The sequence below is a fragment of the Labrus mixtus genome, chromosome 13 (assembly GCF_963584025.1).
Source record: "Labrus mixtus chromosome 13, fLabMix1.1, whole genome shotgun sequence".
In the NCBI taxonomy this organism is placed as follows: Eukaryota; Metazoa; Chordata; class Actinopteri; order Labriformes; family Labridae; genus Labrus; species Labrus mixtus.
This window is the reverse complement of record NC_083624.1, coordinates 26,910,346-26,934,751: the sequence shown is the minus strand read 5'-3', so window position 1 is coordinate 26,934,751 and position 24,406 is coordinate 26,910,346. Positions and strand designations below refer to the sequence as shown.

At 39.3% G+C, this 24,406-nt stretch overlaps 2 protein-coding genes across 3 annotated transcripts in view; one reads left to right on the top strand and one right to left on the bottom strand.

Annotated features, from left to right (window-relative positions):
• The first annotated feature begins 149 nt into the window (after positions 1-149).
• On the top strand, positions 150-5,098 carry prkra (protein kinase, interferon-inducible double stranded RNA dependent activator). Its single transcript, XM_061054509.1, has 8 exons — positions 150-381; positions 689-864; positions 1,805-1,886; positions 2,235-2,313; positions 2,513-2,630; positions 2,719-2,813; positions 2,918-3,080; positions 4,005-5,098. The coding sequence occupies exons 1-8, from the start codon at positions 329-331 to the stop codon at positions 4,160-4,162; spliced, it is 924 nt and encodes a 307-aa protein (XP_060910492.1). The 5' UTR covers positions 150-328; the 3' UTR covers positions 4,163-5,098.
• A 1,096-nt stretch (positions 5,099-6,194) lies between these two features.
• osbpl6 (oxysterol binding protein-like 6) overlaps positions 6,195-24,406 on the bottom strand; it is a 42,086-nt gene continuing 23,874 nt past the window's right edge. The window contains exons 7-23 of one of the 2 annotated variants that reach the window (XM_061054507.1): positions 24,198-24,348; positions 23,947-24,050; positions 23,011-23,103; positions 21,939-22,107; positions 20,544-20,674; positions 18,440-18,547; positions 17,905-18,036; positions 16,965-17,052; positions 13,433-13,686; positions 12,764-12,901; positions 11,761-11,824; positions 11,492-11,570; positions 11,023-11,167; positions 10,770-10,914; positions 9,653-9,779; positions 9,360-9,482; positions 6,195-9,109 (exon numbers count right to left, since the gene is read on the bottom strand). In XM_061054507.1, coding sequence (XP_060910490.1) covers positions 8,998-9,109; positions 9,360-9,482; positions 9,653-9,779; positions 10,770-10,914; positions 11,023-11,167; positions 11,492-11,570; positions 11,761-11,824; positions 12,764-12,901; positions 13,433-13,686; positions 16,965-17,052; positions 17,905-18,036; positions 18,440-18,547; positions 20,544-20,674; positions 21,939-22,107; positions 23,011-23,103; positions 23,947-24,050; positions 24,198-24,348 — 2,163 coding nt within the window. In that variant the 3' untranslated portion in view covers positions 6,195-8,997. The remainder of the gene's footprint in view (positions 9,110-9,359; positions 9,483-9,652; positions 9,780-10,769; positions 10,915-11,022; positions 11,168-11,491; positions 11,571-11,760; positions 11,825-12,763; positions 12,902-13,432; positions 13,687-16,964; positions 17,053-17,904; positions 18,037-18,439; positions 18,548-20,543; positions 20,675-21,938; positions 22,108-23,010; positions 23,104-23,946; positions 24,051-24,197; positions 24,349-24,406) is intronic. The other variant, XM_061054508.1, reaches the window with a different exon arrangement.

The window sequence follows — 24,406 nt, the reverse complement described above, 5'->3', positions numbered from 1 at the left end:
ATTATAGTTTCCAAAAAACAACAGATGATTTAATTATTGGAAAGCGGAGATTTAATTCATGAGGTCGACAGTTTGTTGAAATCACCACGAGGTGGCGCAACACATTTTGGTGCCAACACATTGCCATTACTTGACCCGCTGGTAACCCGGATGTTGATATGATGTAAATTCGGTAATTTCCCCGACCTGGCTACAATGAAGAATATTTCGCATTTCTAGGCCGTTCATATTCTTCATGATAAAAACTAAATCTATCGAGTCAGAGTGGTGTCTGAGGTCTTTCAGTTAGCAGCAGTGTCGTCTCGTAAAGGACAGAAACATTGTAAACATGTCTGAAGAGGTTTCTCCATCACCTGCACTACAATCCTCCTCTGACACCAGGTTAGAGGTTACATCTCTTCTTTACCTTTGATTACCTTTGACAATGACATGTTAAAGAATGTAACGTGTTTGTGCTACGATTTGTGTTGAAATACTGAAAGAAAGGGAAATATGAAAGTCTTAAAAGTTTATCAAGTTAGATGACACTTAAGAGATGCAATAATAAGCTAACGAGTGTATAAAGCGTTATATTGTATGTGTATGTCTCCAGAAAATGATCATTGTGAGTAAGAAAGGATAATTGTTTTGCAGCATATAACACAACAGTTAACATGGTGATGATTTCCTGTATGTTCAATAAACACAGTCTGGATACAAATCCAGCGCAGAGGACAAACCCTGCAAAGACACCAATACAGATCCTGCATGAATATGGCACCAAAAGTGGGAACCTTCCTGTGTATGTGATGGAGAAGGCTGAAGGAGAGGCTCACCAGCCCAGCTTCGTCTTCAGTGTGAAAATGGCAGACGTCACCTGCACAGGTAAGTTACTGCCCCATCCTGCTGTGTTGAGAGCGGCCTGTCCCTGGAGAAAGACTTGTATTTGAGCTAAACATAACATGCTGATAATCCAGAAAGACCACTTCAGCCTGCATCCTAACATTCATCACCCTCCAATTGTTGTCAGAATAGAATAGAATGACTTTATTGATCCCAAACTGGGAAATTGTGGTGTTACAGCAGCAGGTTATCAAAGCAAATAAAACAATACAAGAATAGATACATAAATAAATAAAAAATAAGCACTTAAAATATAAAAAAAATAAGAATAAGAAGAGATTTATACATTAAGGATTTAACTTAACATTCTTACTGGTTAAAAAAATGAAAAATGAAATACAACATTTATTCAGGCTTGTCAACTGAATGTAAAAATACTTGCTGGAGGTAAGAGAAGTAAGTTTACAAAAACAGTGATGACAGTGGTACGTATGTAATAACAATATAGAGGGTTATCCAGAGCTGTGCAAATTTGTGGCTGTGCAATCAAATATATATATGTTAAAGTGCAGGAGTGTAGATATGTTATCAGTTGTTTGAGTTGCACAACAGCAAGATACTCTTGAATATATTTATATTCAGTATATGGTTTCTTTGTAGCCAAGGCATCTCAGGGATAGAGCAGTTCAGGTCCTGAGAAGAGGATGAGACACCTTCAGTGTTGAGGTGATCAGAAGTAATCAAGTATTAAACACATTTAAATGTCTTACAGCAAGAATATCCCCTATCATTTTCTGTATTTCCATTTTAGTAATATCCTGGATGAACCTTAACTTTCTTGAACCAAACTCCTTGTGAAATGTCATTGTAGTACAAGCATTCTTTGGCTATTCTATGAGGTGAAGGGACTTTTGATTACAGTGCTGGAGGTAATGTTTTATATCATCTGTAATGTAATAAACCAAACTGTATATTGTTCCAGGTCAGGGTCCCAGTAAAAAGGCTGCTAAACACCAGGCTGCAGAGGCTGCCCTGAAGATTCTGAACATAGATGCTGGAGAAGTGTGAGTAGAGCTGACATAATGTTGATTAAACAGGACTTTCAATCATTTGAATTTATTTCACAATAAAACATTTTAAAATACATTTTATTTAAGAAGACTTTTTGTGAGGTCGAACTGACATTTAAAAAAACACGTTCTTTGAAAAGTTGTGATCAGTATTTTTGACGTCTGAGATCACTAAGAAAATAGTTTGCAGATTGGCAATGTCCTCCATCTTTTTTTTAAAAACCTGATCTGGTATTGAAGGTTTTACAAATGCAGTCCTACAAAAATACAATCAACATGTTACTTGATGGTCTGTTAGTGAGTGTCAAACAGCTTTAAAGTCATTCCTCTAAATCCCAACAGGAACGTTCCCGTGAAGTCTGAGAGTAACGGTGTGGCAGTAGAAACAAACAACCATCCTAACTCTGTGGGGGTGCTGCAGGTGTGTACACCTCTGTGTGTTCTCATGTGTTTCCTTTCATTGAAGATTTTCTGCCTCTATAGAAAAGGCTTATTTCCATTTTATAGACTCACTCAGCTGTAGTGAAATATTTGGCTTTTTATATTCACAGTTAGTATTCTATAATCTATTTCCCCTGTCCTCTTCCTTTTGTCTTCATACATGGTCTGTTATTTTTCAGGAGTTAGCTTTGCAGAGAGGATGGCGTCTTCCTGAATACACGGTTCTAAAGGAGGCTGGTCCTCCACACAAGAGAGAATTCACTGTAACCTGTCGAATGGAGTCACTGACAGAGAAAGGTGTGAGCGTGTTTCTAAAATGTCTTGTAAAGTGTATCAGCCCTCCGTTATTCATCCTGCTCTTAATCTCCGTCCTCTGATTTGACAGCTGTTGGAAATTCCAAAAAGGTCGCAAAGAAGGCAGCTGCAGAGAAAATGGTGGAAAAGCTTCAGAGTCTGTCAGGCTGTTCTGAAATCACATGGGTATGTCACATAGTTCTCACAGGCAGCTGCAACATTTCTGATTTTCAAAGTCTTTGAAACATGTAAAAGATTTTGTGTTCTATTTCCTTTTTTTAATTTTTTAGAGTCCTCAGCCCAGCGTTCGATTTGAGAACTTAAGAAATTCCCAAGCAGAGAAGATAACTCTGCTGAGGAGAAACCCGCTGAGCATTCCTAACACTGACTACATTCAGATGATGTTGGAGTTAGCCAAGGAGCAGGGCTTCGAGGTCACATACTTTGACATCGGTGAGCAAAACACACTCATCATCACAGGCTGCATTCCATTCAGCTTATGGTTGCTCGCATCCCTCGTTTGTTCCAAGGGAAAACGTCTGATGTCTCATGACTGTGTTTTAAAAATGATTATAGATCTATCCCAGTGTGATGGAAAAGAGAATACACAAATCTTTATTTACTACAAAAAACCCAAAAAGCGTAAATGTGCCTCATGAGAGAGAGGAAGTGGGAACGATGATTTGATTTAATTTTGGGCTTTTTGTGCCTTTATTGTAGAGATAGGACAGTGGATAGAGTTGGGATGAGTAGGTGGGATTTGAACCTGAGCTGCCCGCTTAGAGGACTACAGCCTCCATACATGGGGCGTGCGCTCTAACCATTGGGCCATGAGCGCCCCTCCACAGGTGGGATTTGAACCTAATCCGTCCGCTTGGTGGACTCCAGCCTCCGTCCGTGTGGTGCAGACTAATCATTAGGCACATAATGATTCTTTTAATGACAGGAGGCTCAGTTAGTCTTTCCTCTGATATTTTAAGATGTACTTTAAGCAGAACTAAGAATAAATAAAGATGACAGTTATTAAATGTGTTTCTATGATTTGCTGCAAATTGTTTTTAATTTCCACCGCGCAAAATATTCTTAAAGAGGGAAACATTTGGCTGTGAAAAAGGGTAAGATGAGATAATTGTAAAAAAAATTTAAAAAATTAAAAAAGCTGGTTTCATGTGTACACAACAAAATCAGCAACGAGGAGAGATGCAGTGCTTTGTCCACAGGGGTCGCCAAAGTCAACAAACCAAAAGTTTAAAGGTACATGATCATCCTCAGTAATGACAGATCTCAACAGACTAGAGGACGCAAAGAACAAACTTATGTATTTGATGGTCGTGTCAGGTTTTAAACTAAACGTTGTTGTTGTTTTGTTTTAATTAGATGAGCTGACGGTGAACGGACAGTATCAGTGCCTGGCAGAGCTGTCCACCTCCCCGCTCACTGTTTGTCACGGCACAGGCATTTCCTGTAGCAACGCCCACAATGACGCGGCACACAGCGCGCTCCAGTACATCAAGATCATGGCCTCCATCAAGTAAAGAGTAATCACCGCAGTCCACATCTGCTTCACCTAAACCGTCACATACAACAGCTGACGTCAAGGTGATCTTCACACTCGTCTTCCTGTCCCGTGGATGATAAGAGGTTAAGGTATATTTTTTATAATAATGTGTATCACAAAGCGGATCATGCTCCACAGCAGTATATTTACTTGAATCAGGCAGCTTTAGAGCAGTGGATGTGAAGAGACAAACATTCACTATGAAGCAAATACATCAAGTCTTTGTTTCCAGGTCATACCATCATGTATTAATACAAATGATGAAATATTTAAGCAAACTAGAGAGTGTCTTTGAAGTAGGAACCCATCAGTACGCATCATGAAGCATCTCCTCCTGAACCTTTGATATGCATAGTTTGAGCTCAGCTCTTTAAATGTTTGTTTGTTTGTTTGCTTTTTGGGATTGTATGCCTCTTTTTTTTTAAATAAATAAGGGTGTTGTTTGTTTTAGATTCCAGTCGATTTAATTTATTTTTTTATTCCACTTAATCCATGCAGCAGCAAACTGTCTTTGAGAGGAAATAGAAGATCCTAAACTTTTAATCAACTTCATGGATATCTTCCTTACTTTCCATCTTTGAAGTAAACAAAAGTCGCCTGAAATGGATTTGAAACAGTGACATTATTTTTAACTTAATATTTATTTTTTCTACATCCACTCTTCCCTCTTCCATTATGCAAATCTCCAGTTCAACTCCTTCTGTCTTTATCTGCTGGACTCTCCAAAGAGATCCACCCTGCTCACTTCATATCCACATTCCTCCGCTCTGTTGCCATGTTTTGCAGTGTGCCTCATAGTAGCTTGTGTTGAATTTAATAAAGGAACTGTCTGCTGTATGAACTGAACCCCGATGGAAAGCAGCAAAGAGCTTGAGAAAGAAGCAGGAAAATAAACAATAACACTAAATGTCAACGAGTGTATGTCTCTGTTAATGATCATAGTGTGGAGAGAACAGATTGCAGCGTTGCCTTCAGGAGCTCTTTGCAGTGTTATTGAATGAAACGTCGTGGGAGCTGACCACCTGACAGCCATCAATTCATCCCGCTGTATTAGTAGAAAGGTAATTACATCAGGGACTGTGTACTGGTTCATTCACTCTTGATTAATGTGGCTAAATGAGACACGAGAAACACATGCCGATACGCACAATAGGATGTAAGAAATATATTCAAAGAAAAACACATTAATTTGAACCGCTTTTTAATTCTATTTAAATGTTTATTTAAAAGTTATTTTCTGCCTTTCATTGTGATTTCAATTAGAATATTTTTCTATAAATGAAGCACATGTTTGTTCTAAGCATCGTCAATGTTTAAGCAATGCATCACAAGAGAGGGAGTGATGTTTAACTGAATATCAGCTCTGCTGTGATTGGGTGAAGATAATCACAGATAGTGCTGATGTCCCCCTCTCGTGTGATATTGATTTCAGTTATACAAGCAGACAGTAGAGGGGAAAAATAAAAGACGGATAAAGAAAAACACGTTCGGCTGTAACTGTTTAGAGTTAAAATAATGTACAGGTTTTATTGATGATAACGACGTGATGTCATCTACGAACAACCTTTATGGAATGCCTCTAGACCAATCAGATTGCTTGTTTGGAACTGACTGTTGTATAATGTCCATTATTAGTGCGGCCAGAGGAATAAACCACGTTAATTTAAACTAACATTCCCTCTTTAAAGCATCTTCTAGTAATAAGATGTGAAAAAGCAATAATAGAGTTCATTGATCAGATGTTTGATGGACAAAAAAATTAATATTCTTTATATCAGTAAATTATTAGTTATTTGTAATTATGTCTGCAAAAGTCCCTTAAACCCCCTTTGATGAAAAAGTGTGATTTCTATGTTTAGTTTGATTTCAGACAGAGATAGATAAAGACTCTTTCCAATTTAATGATATTAAATAACAAAGTTTTCTTGATAGTCTTGTTTACAGGGAAATGTCATGCTGTTGATTTATGAGCCTCGTCTTCTCCATAATAACCACACACTCGTCATTAGTAGAGTTTTACAGTTTTATTAGAACAAGCACTATATAGCAGCAGTGTACAGTGTTCATGGAAAGATATGTACTTTGTTAAAATTGCACTTTAGAAGGTCTCCATTTGGAAAAGATCTGAAATAATTGAGCTGACACGGTGCTTAGTGATGCATGTCAGTCCGAGAAACAAAACCAAAAAAAAACTACACGAGAGTCCAATTGAGAAAACCAAAAACTTTTTTTTTTCTTTGTAAGGCATCTGCAACATTCATTGGCAGGCTAAGTTGTCTAGACATGCAGGCAGAACAATGGATGAAGAAAGCATGAGGAGGTGTTTTACTACTACTACAGACTGACTGACAAAACCTGGCCTCGACCTCCACACGCAGTTGTTGTGATTCTTGTTAAACTCATGTAGGAGGGAGAATCGGAGCCAGATTTTGTAGTAGTGGCCCATCTTCTAAGTGTGCTGTATTTACAGTGATGTTGGAGAAGCAGAGCAGTGCACAACATCTTTCACACTGCAAGCATTTTACTGTCAAATAAACCTCTTTTTTTTTTATCTTCTCAAGTCAAAGACGTCTCCCTCAAAATGTTAAGCCAAGACATTAAATCCTCAGTTAAATCCTGAACTCTTTTTTTTTATTTTTATTTTTTTAGATCTAGTTATCATCTGTAGGCGTGTGGAGACTTGATGATGTGTGGTGTACGAGTTCTTATCAGTGTGTGTTGGTGAGGCATTAGTAAATGCATTAAGGCACAGCAAGTGATACGGATGCTGATTTGTAGCATTGAGTGGGGTTAAAATAACAAGAGTACATTACAAACAAAAGGGTATGGATGCAAAGCACTACTATCTTTTTGGTTTGTAATCTACAGTACCATATGAACAGTGCACACAAGATGAATATTTATATTCACTGTTTTTCTCCCCTGGTGTCCTCGCCCCGCAGTCCTGACTGAATGAGGAGGATACCATGTTGTTGTTTTTAGGGGTTATGTTTTGTTAGTCTGTAACATAAAGTGGGGACACATGATGTTAAAAAACATTAAAGCTAATTAGCTTTGCAATAAATACACAAAATGCATAAATGTAACTGATTATAGCAGTAAAGTCTCTGAGGAATCAAACTCATTTTCATTTCAGTACAGTTTCGTTTTTTACTGCACTAACTGGTTTGGTTTTCACATTTCTTATGACGCACAACCTTCAGCGTCCTGAAGCTGCATTTACAGGTTACAACCTGTAGGTGGCTCTCATGTTTCAAAATGGAATCTCAGCATAATCATGGCTGAGTGACTCATGGGAGTGCAGGCATACTAAACAGTTATTTATCAATCAAAAGAAGTGTATTCCAGTTAAGATTATAAGGAATAATTTAGCTCATTAATAACCCAAAGTTCTATACAGCTGTGAGAAATGTTACTTTTCTTTATTACACTTTAATTTATGGTCCAATTTTTGGTTATTTGTCAGAGCAAAGAAACAATTTAACTCTTTTGGACACTGAGGGGAATAAATTATTATTTGGACAAAGTAAAAACCATTGATTCAGTTCCTGGTATTCCTAAAATAATGATGTGTTCAGCCTTGTACTTATGGGATGTGACTGTTTATCTCATGCTTTACTGTTAAGTCAAGAAAAATCATGACAGAGTCTCAGCAGGACTTTGAAGCTGTACAATTTACTACACAATCTTTTCTTAGACCCCCAACTACATCCAGTGTTTGAGAGACTTCTCTTCTTCACTGACACTAAAGTAGTTTTCTGCTCCACATTCATTCAGACTCGATGTGTGCCCACTATATATGGAGAGAGTCATGTGTGTATTTATGTAACCATGTGAGTCAGAGGAGCGGGTTTCATGTAACAATGTTTAAAATTAGACAGTACGGCAGGGCTGCTGAGGGTCTTCCTCTATTTACACATCATTCCATGGTGAGGAGAAGCTGGACACTGAGACAGATCTGTGTTGATGGTCTAAAAATAAAAACAAAAACATCTGAACAGTTGTAGGTGTGTCCTGCATCACATGTCCAAACCACTGGAATAGGATTTTCATGTTCTCCTTCCAGCACACGATCGACTCTGAGCGCTCCGTTTTGAAAGAACCCTTTAAAAAATTAAATCTGTGGACAGTTTGGACACTTCCTCTACTGCAGCCCAGATTAATTTGAAATGAGCGGTTTCCCCGAGAGAGCACTGCTATCTCAGATCCAACATTATTAAAAGGCAAAAAATAAATAAAATCTGCTAATACACATGATGCTATTTCACTCAATTCTGAGTCGAGGATATTTTATAAAAAATATCTCTTTTTTTTCTTCTATAGTAATTGATGACATAAATGTAAATGTGGCTTAATGCCGGTGAAAGCTGCTCTCTAAACATGCACTGTATCGTAGGTAATCAAAACGTCTACATTAGAGACTAATCTAACACAAACTGCTGTCAGAAATCAAATGGCTTCAACTAAAAAGCTCTAAATCGTGTGACTTGTTCCGGCGTCTTTTTAAGGCAAGGAAATAATCAAAGGTCAAAGGAGCTGAGGAAGATCTACATAGGAGTGGTACCACTGTTGTCCTGACAACCCAGCTTCCACAAGCACAATGAAGGCGACCCTTCAGGATGTTTCCATGGATGGATGACCTTGTGGCAGTGCCGCAAAACCTCTAAGTGTTGCTGGCTGTCAGAGCGTCTGTCAGCTCTGCGGTCCATGCACACAGACGTCTTTGATCGTTAACATGTTTCTCCAAACACCTTGTTGTGCATAGGTAACAGCTTTCTTTTCGGTTATATCGGACACAGCGTTCCCCGTGTGTTACCACAGGTTGGCTGTAGGCTCCATATTGATGAAGCCAGGGTTTTTGCGGAGCTCCCAGTATGTGTTGTTGGAGACCCATCTCTCTCTGTGATTGGAATCAACAACTTTCCTGGAGGAGAAGACACAGAAGAGACAGTTTGTGACTGATACACTGAAAAGCAAAGTCATAATTAGGCAGATGTCTTTGGGCTGGTAATGCCTAAAAATGTAATCCCAAACTTGTTTTCATGAAATCCATAATGTAAACCAGCAATGACCAATGTCAGCATTGTTTCACATATTGGATCTAAAGAATGAATATACAGCTCCTGTCTGTCTGTCACAGTTTTACACATTGAGCTACTGGTCGGCTTGTTTACTTGAAGAAGCGGGGCTCCTGTTTGATCTCGTTCTCCTCTTTCCACTTCCTCCTGGTTCTCTGCAGATCCTCAATACGCTGCTTCTCTGATGAAGCTATCTCCAAGTTCCCCTCCTCCAGGTGCCTGTGTGACCCAAACATCACTTTAGATTGTAAAACATACAGAGAGCACAGATAACACCAGATCAGTAGCAGGACACATCAGTCCACATTAATGAGACAGAAATACTATTGCATTTATTTTCTCTCCTGTTTGTGAGAAATCGGTCACACATCATGCTAGTGATGCCGTACCTTTGATCGGGCCTGAATCGAGCATCTGTACGAGGCAGGACATCTTTCAAATCGGGGCAGAGCTCATTCAGTTCAATGGCAAACCTGGTGAAGCCGTAGTACAGCTCGTAGTCTGTGGGCATGGAGCCTGAAGAGGAAAGACACATGAACAGAAAGCTGAAAATCTCACAATCAATTCATCAACATTTCTAACTGGGCTTCCTTTCATATCCACTGACATGGGTCAGGACAACATATTGAGTGAAAATGATCTGATTTTTGTCACTGCCAACATTGATTAGATCTGCCAAAAAGAACATGATTTTTACAATATCACTTCTACTCCTCAGCTAGCCACGACAACATGTATAATGTTGTCTCATAGTCCACTGCACAGCTCCTACATTACACCTTTTGTACATTTTATGTTTTTATTTTTTTGTTTTTTATTTTATATTTTACATTTTTAAATTCTATTTTATATATTGTAATATCTTCTTATACTGTATTATTTAAGTTGTTTCTAGTTCTGCTTTATTTCCTTGTTAATTGTTTAGCACCAATACACCAAGTCAAATTCCTTGTATGTGTAAATGTACTTGGCAATAAACCCCGATTCTGATAATGCACACATCATTCATTAAGCAGATGTGAGTAGCTCCACACCGGCTGCACCTGCAGCCCGTGAGAGTCACACAAAACAACAACCAGGTAACACGCGTTAAAGGATTGTATCTTAGTTATTGGAGCGAACAGAGTGCTCTGTAACAGAGTTTGTTCAGCTGAGTTTACAACTACAGATGACAGTTGATACCTGCTTGATAAACAGACACAGAGAGAGAAAAGTCAAAGACCGTTTGATACAAAGAAACTATACACAAATCAAAATCAACACTTTACTACCTGTATTCATGTGAAAGTCCACAAAAAAAGTATAATAAAAAATATATTTTAAAGTATAATCTTTAGCAGGGATTTGGCAGTAGTACAGTTTAGCACCACACAGTGTTGATATATTTTCTATCGATTTGTGGATCCCTTTGGCCAGGGGGCATCAAACGTAATCTGTTGTACCACTACTGGGAACTATCCAAAAACGTCCCCTCAAACCTCCAGTGGATGAAGAACCAGGACCTACCCGGCCTCCAGACGCATTTGGCAGAAGGGGGGACCCCACAGTAAAGACCCTCGTGCCATTTCCCAAAGAGCCTGTTGATCACTTTCCCTTCTTGGTCCATCACAAACCCTTGAACCTCATTCACATTAGAACTCCAGTAGTTCCCCTGAAAGACAAATGCATCCTGGTTACCCCCCCCTGCTAAAGAGGCACACTTCACATGAAATCATAGCAAGGTGATGACGGTAGAACGATTGCGGTGTCAATGTTCCACCTTGACGAAGGTGAGTTTGCATAGACAGGCGCTGCTCTTGGTGTTTCTGATGGTGATCTCCCCGTAGTGTTCGATCCACCGTCGCCCACTGAGGATGTTGTGGACACATGTGGTGACTTTGTTCCATTCATAGTGATCTCCAAACCTGGAAATACACAATAACCACTGATCTGAGAGGTCTTCTTTCTGCATCACCAAAGACATCTGAGTAGATTTATTTACTGTTTTATTTGTCTGTTGAGTGGGTGTGTGGTATCAATTTAAATTGTCTACAAACTTGTACAAAAAGTTTGCTTCATTATAAAAATGTCTGTATTTTTGACCTGCAACTTCTAAAGAATGCTATTTCAAAGCCAAACCAGATGATTACATTAACTGTGATATGACGTGCATTAGGCATTAGGGCCAGTTGCTAACATGTGATTGAATGCCTGGCTTTAGGTTTAATAACTGAAAGCATCAAAGTTACCTCGGAATCATGAGATTAACGGTCCCAATTGGCAAAATCTCCATCGATTTCCCCCAAAACTTGTTTTTCCATCTCATATCTGTGAAGCAAATCAGAGTAAAAGAACTGAAAGTGAACGACAAAGTACAGAAAGTGACCGCTTTGCATTTCTCCTAAAAAAAACAAAGATTTAAAAAGATATCAAGAATCAGTCAAACTGAATGAAATAGGCTCAATGAGGCTGGAAGGTTCTGTTTCAAAAGCTCTCACTGATGAGGTTTGTTACCCACCTTGCCAGAAGATGAAGTTCTTTGACTCACAGTGGCAGGCGGAGACGGGCGGGTGGTGGCTCACCTTTGAGACCAGATCAAATAACCTCAGTCAGCTGACACTTCTACATCATTTACATCCATGCAGTCTCACACACAGGCCGCACCGTGGTTTAAACACTGATTAGTGAACAGGCACACAATTTTATTCATCTTTTCTTACAATAAATAAATATCTTCCCTTTTCTTTAATAGGCTAGTTTATAGAATATTTTTTCAGAGAAAACAGACTTTTATTTAAATCTCTGGGCCCAAGAAGGCAGTAGGGATTATTTTCCGCCATCTTTTGATTTATTATAACCAAACAATGAATCAGTTTGTAAAGACAATAATCAGCATAATCAATTATTAAAGGTAGGTTATTGTCCTAACTTTACTTTAGTATACTATAAAGTACTCAAGACTGCACCCTTGAAAGGTTTAGTTAAATCTGGAGGAGAAGCTGTGCAAATTCAATGCAAATGAGACTCTTTGTGCCAGGATTTGTTTGGCTAAATCAAATGCTGGAGCGCACTGGTGCACTGGATCCTATGGCAGTTATAGAAAAGTCCAACTAAATACAATACTGCAGTTTTACTTATTGGTGGAAAAAAAAAAATACAATCCAAGTTCAGTTGCTTTATGCTGCACAAACGTTTTTATAAAGTCACCTTTTTCTTTGCTTTTATTGTGAATAACTCAGAACTTTTTTGTGACCTTTGACTCTAATACTGTAAAAAATAAAATCAGCCTACAGCTAAGATAAGAACATATAGTCTTTGAGGGTTTACATGTAGAGATCGTTTCTGAGCAGTCACAAGTCAAGCCGTCTGAATCCCTCTGTTTTACACATCCATCACCGTCCAGTCTGACAGATAAGCTGCAGAAAGCCTTCAAAGCACCTCACACACATATTTTATAATTATATATATCCAAGATAATACTTCTGATTAGAGTGCTTTACATACTGCCTGCGCTCACTTACCTGTTCCGAGAAATAACAGAAGCCCTTATCCTGCCGAATACATTCATAAGTCTCTCCGAGGAGCGGGTTGAATGGCTTACTTCCTGCTCTGTAGTACGTGGAGGAGTAGCCTGAGACGGCAAAAGCAGCGACGAGAACCTGCCAGAGAGTCAAAAACATGCAGCAGCAGTCATAAAGAGAGAGGATTAAAGGGGTTTATATTAGTAGGCGGCTTTGTCACAAATAAGCCAAACATTAGCATGCATTGGACATCATCAAAAGGAGGAGAGACGGATTAAAATAGGAGGATCCAAGGTCGACAGCTGCACTGGAGCATCACAGACACGGCCTCTGAGTGAGACTATTAATGTCTATCCTGTCTGTTAATATACCTCATCCAGTGTTAATCTGCACACCATTTTCTAATTTAGTCATAGTCATAGTCTCCTGACGAAAATCTCCTTTATATTGAGTCAGATATTATTCATTTGTTATTGATTTAATTTAGTCAATTAGTCACTGACTAAAATAAACTAAAAAAAATGTGTCTGAAAGTTGACTCACTTGAGAGTCTGCAACTTACCTTCAAAACATCAGATTGTTTTGATCAACAGAGGGTCAAACACTGCCTACATGCAACACCTCAGCTGATCAGCATGAGATGTGACAGCTCGTTAGTGACGTCATTACCATGCGTTCAAACGGGTCCTCGGTCTCGGCGGCCTTGTCCAGCAGCTCGCTGTACTCCAGCTCTTCACACATGCGTTGCAGGGTGTTCAGGGGCTCGTTGAGCTCCACAGGCATGGACACTTTGGACAGGTCCTTGCCGATGTTGTTTCTGAGGATGTTCCAGAGGTTGATGTTGGTGATGTCGGGACACGGAGCCGGCAGGCAGGTGCGCCGCCCATTACGGAAGGCACTGCCAGCAAAGTCTCCGTTTGCCACTGGGAAGAGAAACAGCTCCTCATTAGTCATCTATTTATGGTACAACACTATCTGTGACTGACACAGACCAAGTGAGAATAATGCCCTTCATAATACAGTAATGTGGATTTCCTTTACTTTTAGAGCTCTTAAAAAATCCAGGTAACAAGATGTTTCAACAGTTAATCAACAAATCACTTATTTTGTGTCTGACATTAAATCAAACAAGACATTTTTTTACAGAAATAATGAGCGACACAAATGTTATCTTTACTCATTACCAATCTTTTTTTTCTCATAGTCCACTGCACAGCTCCTACATTGCACCTTTTGTACTTTTTGTGTTTTTTATGTTTTATGTATGTATTGTATTATTTAAGTTGTTGCTAGTTCTGCTTTATTTCCTTGTTAATTGTTTAGCACCAATACACCAAGTCAAATTCCTTGTATGTGTAAATGTAAATGTACAATAAACCCCGATTCTGATTCTGATCTTCAAACAAAAACTGTTCATTTTTCTAGAGAGACAGCAAATTCAATCAAACTGAATCAAACACACTGTGGATTGTACAAAAACAAACGTTCAACGCTGCTACCTTAGTACAGACTTCTGATATTTTAAGGACAACCTTTTTAAACATCTAATTGAGAAAAAAACGCCAACAACTCTTTAGTTTCTGCCTTTAACAGACAATAACAGAGCAAGAATTAAAAACAAACAAACAATAGAAGCCAATACAAGTTGTCAAAAAAGACAATGTCTAATTAGGATGACCTCTCCAATAAAACTCTTAAGAGATGAAAAAGCTTATTTTGTCATTTCAGAGCCTTGAGACAATCACTACAGAGGATCTGTCCTCTCCAGCTATAAGCCCGAGGCATTCAAATATCTCTCCACAAAGAGTCTTAAAAGAATAAGTCTTTAATTTTAACCCTGAGTCATACTGTGAGTGGAGGCTGAAAGTTGTAACATGCTCATGGCCCTGATTATTCAGGGTTTCTTGATTAAATTTTATATTTTTTAATGTATAATGTATGCAGATGCTGCCTGGAAAGATCAGCCTCAACCATCTAATGACCCATCACTCAGAGGCTTTACGGTTCACTTTGTCAAATTTGCTGAAATGACGAAGGAACATAAAAAATGTAGTGTATTTACTATATTTGTACTTTCTTTCATTTACATTTTCTACCTTTATATGCTCCTGCAAATAATACATAACTTTATGCATGATGTTATTGTTTAGATTTGAATTGACATCCAGCATTTCAAACCTATAGAAAATATTGTGTCAATTTAGAAATTATAATTTACAAATTAACATACAGAAGGTTGCAACAGCAGCTCATCCGAGGACTTTTTCATGCTGTAGACCATTAAAATATGAACGCCTGTAGTTGAACATGACACAAAATCTTGAAATCTTTATAAAAAAACTGTATGAGTATGCCCATTTCATGTTAAAAGTGCTTATTTCAAACACCTTAAAATAACATCAATCTCAGTTCTGTTTAGAACTGCAGATTTCAGACTGTAGGATTATTGTTTTGTTACTATGAGGTACTTCTGTTTGGTGTGTGACAAAGATGGAGGAGGGAGATCCCATCCCTCTTTCCACAGATAGCTTTCATAAAGTTTAAGTGAAGCCCTTGGCACAGAGTGACCCTGCAAAGTCAACTGCCTCTGCCACTCTGATAAATGAGCCTGCTAGGACCATACTGGTGTGTGTGTGTGTGTGTGTGTGTGTGTGTGTGTGTGTGTGTGTGTGTGTGTGTGTGTGTGTGTGTGTGTGTCTGTGTCTCTGTGTGTGTGTGTTTGTGTCTGTGTGGATGTTTTAGAAGAGGCCTCCGTTTCACTGAAATTAACACAACTCAAAACCGTGCACCGATACCACTGGACCCCTAGTAAGTTACATAGAGTAGGCCTCAGACAGACAGGCACCTGCTGGAAATGTTCATCTGAGACAGGGACCTACCTACACATGGTCTGGGATTGTATAAAAATTAAGAGCTTCTGGGTGGAGGTATGTCAAAAAGTAAGTGAACTAATAAGTAAGCAAATAGACCCAGTCCCTGCAGTTTGCCTGCTTGGTGTAATTTCCAGACTTGAATCTCAAACTAACAGCAAGTGGCTGGCTACAGCTTTTGCAGTCGCTAAAAAGCTAATATACTGTAGATGGAAAGACGTTTCAGCTCCCACCACCCTAGACTGGTGTCATGCACTTGGAAAAATAGCCAAACTGGAAAAAGTCATATACAGCAACATAGACACTGTGCACAAATATGACATAATCTGGGGCCCTTTTCTCTCTTTTATGATATGACTCGGTAATGACTCTGATCTGTGATTAAACAACTGTTCTTGAGTCACAAATGGGAAAAATAAAATAAAATAGAAAGAAAGAAAGAAAGAAAGAAAAAGCAAAATAGAAGAAGAAAAAAAAGAAAAGGGGAATATTATAATAATAATGTATGTATATGGTCGGCACTTGCGTATGTATGTATATACTGTATATGTGCACTTTGAGTATGTGTATTCATGTATGTGTGAGGATGGGTATATGTATGTGAGTAAGTGCATGTATATATATATATGTGTATGTGTAAGTATTTAGAGACATATATAAACAGGCAGGAATTTATAAAATACTCTTACTAAAAATGTATACAGGTAAATCAATCGCTCTTTAAAATGTGGAACATTGACAACATATCAAGTCACAAGGAGGTTTACACCAGACCAACCCTTTTCAATAATTGTGAATATTTTGGATGTGGTCCTGTTATCTATGGCACCAATAAGGGGCTTGTCAGTTCCTAGTCTATTTCTGACAACATGAAAATATTTTAGGATAACATGGATGCATGAATTGTATTCTTCATTTTTTTAAATTTTTTAATTAATTTCATTTATTATTTTTACTAATCAATTATTATTGATTGATATGTATGTATGTATAGGTTTGTGTGGATATATGTATGTACGTAACTGGGAACATGCGTGGGGTGGGGTGGGGGTGGGGGGGGGGGGGTGGGTGAGTGGTAACTTGCAGGCAGGCTTGGGAACATATAACCTCTGAATAATTTATGTTTAGAGTTTTTCCTTGTATCTTTTTTTCCCATTGCCTGTTTCTGTTTTAATTTAAAAAAAAACATTCAATAAAAAGAGAATCAAAAAAAAATAAAAAATAGAAGAGGCCTCCACTGAGTGGGATCTCCCCGCTTTATTAATTTCCCCCTCCTTTCATAAAAGGGAACTATGGATGCCTGATTCGCGATGGTGCAGAATTGGACCTACTTTGTCTGGAGACGTTATCGGTCACGCTGGCGTTGTCCTCGGAAATGTTATCGCTCACATCGCTGACGTATGACTCATCGTCTGAGCCCTGTGAGGGGGACAGGTACAGAACACAAATGCTGATCAGAATCTCACACACACACACACACACAGTCTCAGCAGTTTGCCAGTGGCTAACAAACTGCAGCATCGGTCTGCTATCTGTCCCACTTCAGTAATCACAAGACGAGACACTGCAGCATTTTCATACTTTATATTTAGCAAACACAATTAGGCCATTGCCGCCTTCAAAGAGGAGCATATTGTAGCACCCCGCTGCACTGGCTTTGTTACAGTAGCCTGCTTCTGGTGAAGTGTTGAGCATACGGTGTGACACAGGTCTGAATAGACCTGCTGTTGGAGCGAGAGCACAGGTGCTTGATGAATTTCCTCTGTGAGTAATCCTGCAACAGGCCTGAATGCATGCCAGAGGAGCTACAATGCTTGATGGCTCCTGAGAGACCACATCTATGTGTGTTCTCTCAGGAGCATCTGGATGTTCACAGAAGCTAAAAATGAAGAAGGATGGAGTGATTATTTCAAGTGATGCACCAAAGTGCCACATTAACCAGGCTTCAAGCTACAAATCAAAAATGTGAGCAGAGGGAGAGTGTTTTGCACTTTTGAGCCTTTGGGCAGTTTGAAAAGACACCATCCTGTTTGCTCGACTGTGTTTGAGTTTCCGTTATACGCTATCTCTGCTCGTCATGCTACCCTCATTAATTGCCGACTGCAGCTCCACACACAGCCATCACAGTGATGTTTTATCTAGCTTCCCAGCAGCAGGGCTTGTTTAACCCCCCTCCATCCTTTATCCTCTTCCTCCACGGCCCTCCTCCTCAGGCTCCAAACTGCCGTCATGTCTTTTAAAATGCTGCTTCTCGAATGCCCTCTGTTGTACCTCATTCTCTGACGAGCTGGCTGACAGAAGCACTTCCTGGGCATCAAAGAACTCAGAGACAGACTCCGACATGGAGAGTCGGCTCTCATTAGAGGCCTGCTGAGTCAGAGGGATCCCCATCTGTTCCCCTTCCTGCAGGCAAACACATGAAAACACACGAGATGTTCACGGCTCCTTCACTTCTATGATGACAGGTTTAAGAACCAAAACAGCCCTGAACAAACACAAACAGCAACAGAAGACAACACAGAGACGATTAAGCAGCATGTGAATCCTTGCCAGAGGGCAGGCTCCCATCCATTTCTGATTAGTTCCTTTTTCCATTAACCTTGATGACAGGTTCTGCATAGAATAATGATTCTTTAAACCTACCTGTCACAGCGTACTGCTAAGATCATGAATATTTAAGGACAGGAATCAATAACACAGTTGACAAACACTTAAACTGGCCAGCCTCTGAAGCCTTGATGTTTTATCAATATAAGATTCAAGAATGAGTTTTGCCAGTAAGAACATTGACCACATAGTGACCTACCTCATCAGGCGTGGAGATGATGTTCACACTGACGACTTGTTCAGTCAGGACAGATTCAGAGTGGATGCGGTTCAGTCGAGTTCGAAGTTCAGCGTTTTGGGACAGGGCCTAAATAATAAAATATGTTTTTTTATTTTTTCATATCTTAGTAGGTTCAACAGCTCAGTGTTTAAGAGGTTTGTGCTTCTCAAACTGTGGGGTGTGTCCCCACAGCGAGGGGCGTGGGGTCATGACAGTATTACCATGGTGACTAGGCGAAATGAGTGGCCTGGGCCCCCTTGAAATCTGATTGGCCAAACAGGTACCAAGCCAAAATCCTACCAGAAAAAGTTTGATAACCACAGTTTTAACTGTTTTTGGCCTCTTTGTTATGCTACATAGCTCCTGGTACAGGTTCTTGTGATATCACGCATTGACTATTGCTACTCTCTACTGGCAGGTCTTCCTACATGCACTATCAAACCTCTGCAAATGATACAAAATGCAGCAGCACGACTGGTCTTCAACCTTCCTAAAAGAGCACATGTCACTCCGCTGTTCATCTCCTTACACTGGCTCCCAGTTACTGCTCGCATCAAATTTAAAACTCTGCTGCTCGTTTACAAAACAGCGACAAAAACAGCTCCTCCTTACTTTAACTCTTTCATCCAGGTCTACACTCCCTCCCGCCCACTACGCTCTGCCAATGAAAGGCGTCTGATCCAACCTTCACAACACGGTCCTAAGTCTCTGACTAGACTCTTCTCCTCTGTCGCCCCCCGGTGGTGGAATGAACTTCCAAACTCCATTGGATCTGCAGAGTCCCTCTGCACCTTTAAGAAAAAGCTAAAGACCCAGCTCTTTCATGAATACCTACTAACTTAATGATGATGGTCTCCATATTATTGATGATGATGATGGTAATGACGATGGTTTTTGTTTGATAATGACGACTTATAAGTTTTTTTTCTATACTGATTAGAGCTCTCAAGAACTGCCCTCAATGTTGTGCTTTGCCTCTGGTCACTTCCTGTCAGCACCTGTGTGTCCAATCAGACTCAAAGCTGATCGTTTGCTCTTACTGACATTGTTCCCTTTTTTCTAAATCCTTGCTTGTGTTGTACTTACTCTCTGATGTACGTCGCTTTGGATAAAAGCATCTGCTAAATGAATTGTAGAATATCAAAAAGGTAAAACAGCATTATTGAGTAATTTGGGATGCAGCTGCCTGCTGCTGCCAAAACAAATTATAACCGAAACAATCAATGAGCTTTAAGACTCAAGACGGTCTTCAGACTTGATGATTCTGTGTTAGTTTGTCATTATGAACTCCAACAACATCAGGAAGTCAGGAGATCTGTTGTTTATATAAAATGTATATTATACCTAGGTTAATTTAATGCATACATTAAAAACAACATAAAAAGGAAAAAAGACAGAAACAAAGACTGTTATCACAATGTAGATTAAAATAGTCGACATGAGCAGCTGTTGCTTCAACAACAATTACTCCAGCCTATCAGCGTCCCTCATGAGCCCCGCCATAGAAGCCTGACCGCAAGCCTACCACAACATTGTCACACAAGCCGCCAATTAGGAACAAAGCAGAGATAAAGCAGCAGAAACATCTGACTGAAATTATGTCAACTGTTAGCAGAGGAACCGTCCAATTAAATCACTGGAGGAGAGAGACAGCCCTAAGGAGCAGAGTTAATGAACAGCACAGCACATTTCACTCTAAACCAATTAATACAGGAAACGATGATTGAACTTTGAGTCCTCACTTGCCTGCGCTCTCGTCTCCACACATCATGTTTTCATTGGGATTAGTATGACTGCTTGGCATTAAAGACAGCCTGTGTGGTTTATCTGACAGCCCGTCATCATGAGCAGATCTTACAACATGACAACTAAAACATCACTTTGACTTTAAACACACCCAAATATACTGAACTAATTATCAAACTAATGTCCACATCATTACTGGTAATTACATCCTAATAAAACACCATATTTATCATCTCAAATCCAATGTAGCCCAATATATCTGACAAACAGCTCAGATTGACCATCCCCAGCAGCAGGAATGATGCATCATGGGTAAAAGGTGAGGGCTGCTCATTACCTGTGACAGAGACTTCCTGAGAGAGTTGATCTGGGCTGACGGGTCTGTATGCTCCTGGTCCGACAGAATCTGTTTGATCTTTTCTTTCTCTATGGCCACTGTGTTGAAGGCCGACTTCAGCAGGGAGTGGACTGCACAGAAACAGAAACAGAGACAGTTTGCTTTACACCACACATTGAAGGTTTTATTGGATACTTTGCTGCAAACCATGAATTCAAAATCTGCATTCCACTCTTGGAATACAGATTGCAGAAAACTGCTTCAACTAATGCACATTAGTATTTTCAGAGGGAATATTTTAAAGCTCCTATGAGTTGTGTTTTTTAGGTTGTTATGAAACATAATGAAAATCAATACCAATGCCTTTTATGAACTACAAAAGCAAACAACAATATCTGAGAGATGATTCATTAAATGGACACAACCCACAGGAGCTTTAAACCTGCTCATTGCATTTAAACAGCAAATATAAGAGTGTCTTAAAAACAGGAAAAGTACTTTAACCTTCTTTAATTCTGAGGATGTTGGTTTTGTTTAACAGAAAGTCAAACCTCTACCTACTCCATTAAAAAGGTACTACAATACAAAACCCACGACTGCTGGGACGAGGACTATAGCCTCTGTTCATACACATAACGTATACGCTAGGCTAGCTGGCACCCCAGGAAATAAGCTTATTCAAATTAATTAAATAATTGACTTAAAAAAATAAATAAATACTGTCAGTTTATAAAAGATGTACTGTAGCGATTGAGAAAAAAGGAAAAGAGAAGAAAATGACGGGCATTGCTTCACTCAGTTACAGCAGCTTATCATTTCTCAAGCTGTAAGATGATCGAACAAGTTTGAATTGCTTGACAAAAGTTGAAGACGTTTTCATTTCAATGTCAAGTGGATTCTTTCACCAGCCCTCAGGGCTTTTTTTAAATCCCAGATTATTTTAAGTTTATATTTAATACATAATATTGTTTTTTTGCACTGATAAAATAACTAACTAACTAACTGAGTAACTTAATAACTGGTGTTTTTTTTATTTTAGATTTTCTACACCACTCTAAAAGGTCGTAATGTTGCTAATAACTGTTGATCAAGGACTTGATCAAGTCTGGCAGGTAACATCTGTCTTTAAAGTGTGATATTTTATCACCAGAGACAGTTTGTTTAGTCAGTTTTATTTCTCTCCTTTACATCAGCAATCTCTACACATACTTTGAGTGCAATGATATCATAACTCATAACCCGAATTTCCCCTCTGGGGATCAATAGAGTATTATCTTATCTTAAAGGCTATGCATTGACAGTGAAACAAACCATAAATACATATGAAATGATAAACACTATGACATATCCACTTATGATCCCATGTTAATGCAGCCATGCATGCAGCCTGCCTACCTTTCTGAGAAATGGTGCAGAATTCCTCCTGAAGCTTAATGTAATCACTGGCGCACTCTACGCTGTCTGTCAGTCGGGAGACGGGGGGCTGGAAGTCCACCAGCTCGGCACAGAGGTTTGGGTTGGATGAGTGGAGGCGGACAGGGGACATGCTGGCAGACTGAGGGACCTAGAGAGTGACAGTGACCACAGAGGACAGAGTGTCGATCAGCTGAGAGACATGATAACGTGTAGTGGGACAGACAACCTCAACCAGGTTTGAAAAACAAGAACTTTTAGTAAAGCCTAGTTTACTCTAATCTTCTCTTACTATGTCGTGTTTTTGTTGAAGAGATTTCCAAGCTTCATTAGTTTGACATCTAGAAACGCAAAGGTAGACTACAGAAAACTAGTTTAACTCTGTGGAATAAGAAACATTTGCTAAAACTCCCTTTAAGCATACAGTAAGGGTTTGTTCAAAAGAGGAGAAGAAAATGGAATGAAAGCGCATTAAGTCTTTTTGCAAGACGCACAGACATATTTGCAAAGTAAAGTAAAATCAGAAGAGATGGAACTTAATGCCATGACACAGCACACACAGAAGTGAAAAAGACAGGGACAGACAAAAACATAAAACGATGTTGAATTACTATGTATGTGTGCGACAACAACATCCCCAATTAAAACCAGTAAAGAGAGCAGTGAGGGTGACTTTATTCTTAATGCAGGAATCAAACATGTGACTTCTTAGTTACCGTACATCAAGGTCTCTGACCATTTTACATAAAGTTAAAGTTACCAGTGTGGAATTAAAACTACACTTTTTCGATTAAAATCAGTGTCAAAGACAATGTTAAATACACTACACATTGATATAGATATGTCCTTAGTGGACTTTAATAAAAAAGGTAAAAAAAAAAATATTTAGCTCTATGTTTAATTTATTGAATGTTTGGCTATCATTATCGCACTTTGTAGCTCAACGCTTTAAGAATAGATACCAGAATATGTCTATGAGTGACCACGATCCACTAATACGAAATCCCAAAAATCATGAGTGTGTGTGTTTGTTAGTGCTGGAGGGCAGAGATACCTGAAGCTGGAATTTTGCATCTTTGCCGACACTTTTTGTTCTCCATCTTCTGTTCAAGCGCTTTTCTTTCTTTGACAATTCTACACAATTGGTCTTTGCAGCATACATGGATCCAAATATGCAAAGCATGGTTAATAGGACAGAGCACATGGCATTTAAAGCAAAAGTTAACACACAGATTGATCACAGTGAAATGGAAAAAAAAGGACGACATCCTAACGAATGAGTCGCAAACAAAAAAAAATACTGGAGCCAACAGAATGTTTGTGGTTTGAGAAACATTATTATCAAAGACTCTTAGACGAAAAAACAAGTTTAAATGTAAAAGATAAAGATCAGTTTAAAGAGCTTGCAGGTGCTCTGTGTGTCCGACTGAATCCTGTGTGCCTAGAGAGATAATGATGGTGCCTCCTGGCTTTATCAATCAATCAATCAATCAATTTTTATTTGTATAGCGTCAACTCATAACAAGTGTTATCGCGAGACACTTCACAAGAAGCAGGTAAAATACCTTACTCTTTGTCTGTTAACATTACAAAAAGCAGGTAAAAGACCTTACTCATTGTTATGTTACAAAAAGCAGGTAAAAGACCTTACTTATTGCTATGTTACAAAGATCCGGCCTATCCATCATGAGCACTTTAGCAAAGCAGCAAAAGTTACAGTGGTAAGAAAAAACTGCCTTATTAAAAGGCAGAAATCTTCGGCCGGATCCCCGGCTCATGACGAAACAGTCTTCACTGGCATAGACTGTGCCGGACTTGGAAAGGGATAGGGGGAGAGATGGATGATAATGGACTGTTCCTTTTCATAGATTCACACACCTACATCATTACCTGAGGCTCCTCGCACACAAACCTGGAAATAAAACACTAGTTAAACTGCTACCGCTGCTCTCTGTACCTGTGTGTGTATGTTTGTGTTTTTTTTTTCTACCTGCATTTCTGTGAAGTTAGGCGCAGACTGTGTCCTTTGTAGAATCTCCAGATTCTGCAGTAACTGGCTCAGCTCGGTCAGGTTGGACTGGCATCGTGCAAGCTCTGAAATTTAAATTCACAACCCACACAAGCACAAATACATTTAGTTTAATCTGCAACACGTTGATCATAAAATGTTCCCCCCAACAGTTCAGAGGACTAAGCAAAAGGCACGCAACATGATTCATCAGATTTGATATCAGAACTTACCCTCTGCACACTTGTCCATCTCCTCTGACTCCTGCAGCCAGGCGGCCACCTTGCTTTGTCCGTTACTGTAAGAGGCAGGAAGGCTGTTGTTGCTGCTGCTGCTGGGGTCCGCCGGCTGCCCCCAGCACGGCAAACTGCTCGGCTTGGCTTGCTGTAGGGTCAAACAAACGCAGAGAATTGGTTATTGTGGCCACACATTCAAAAGTAAG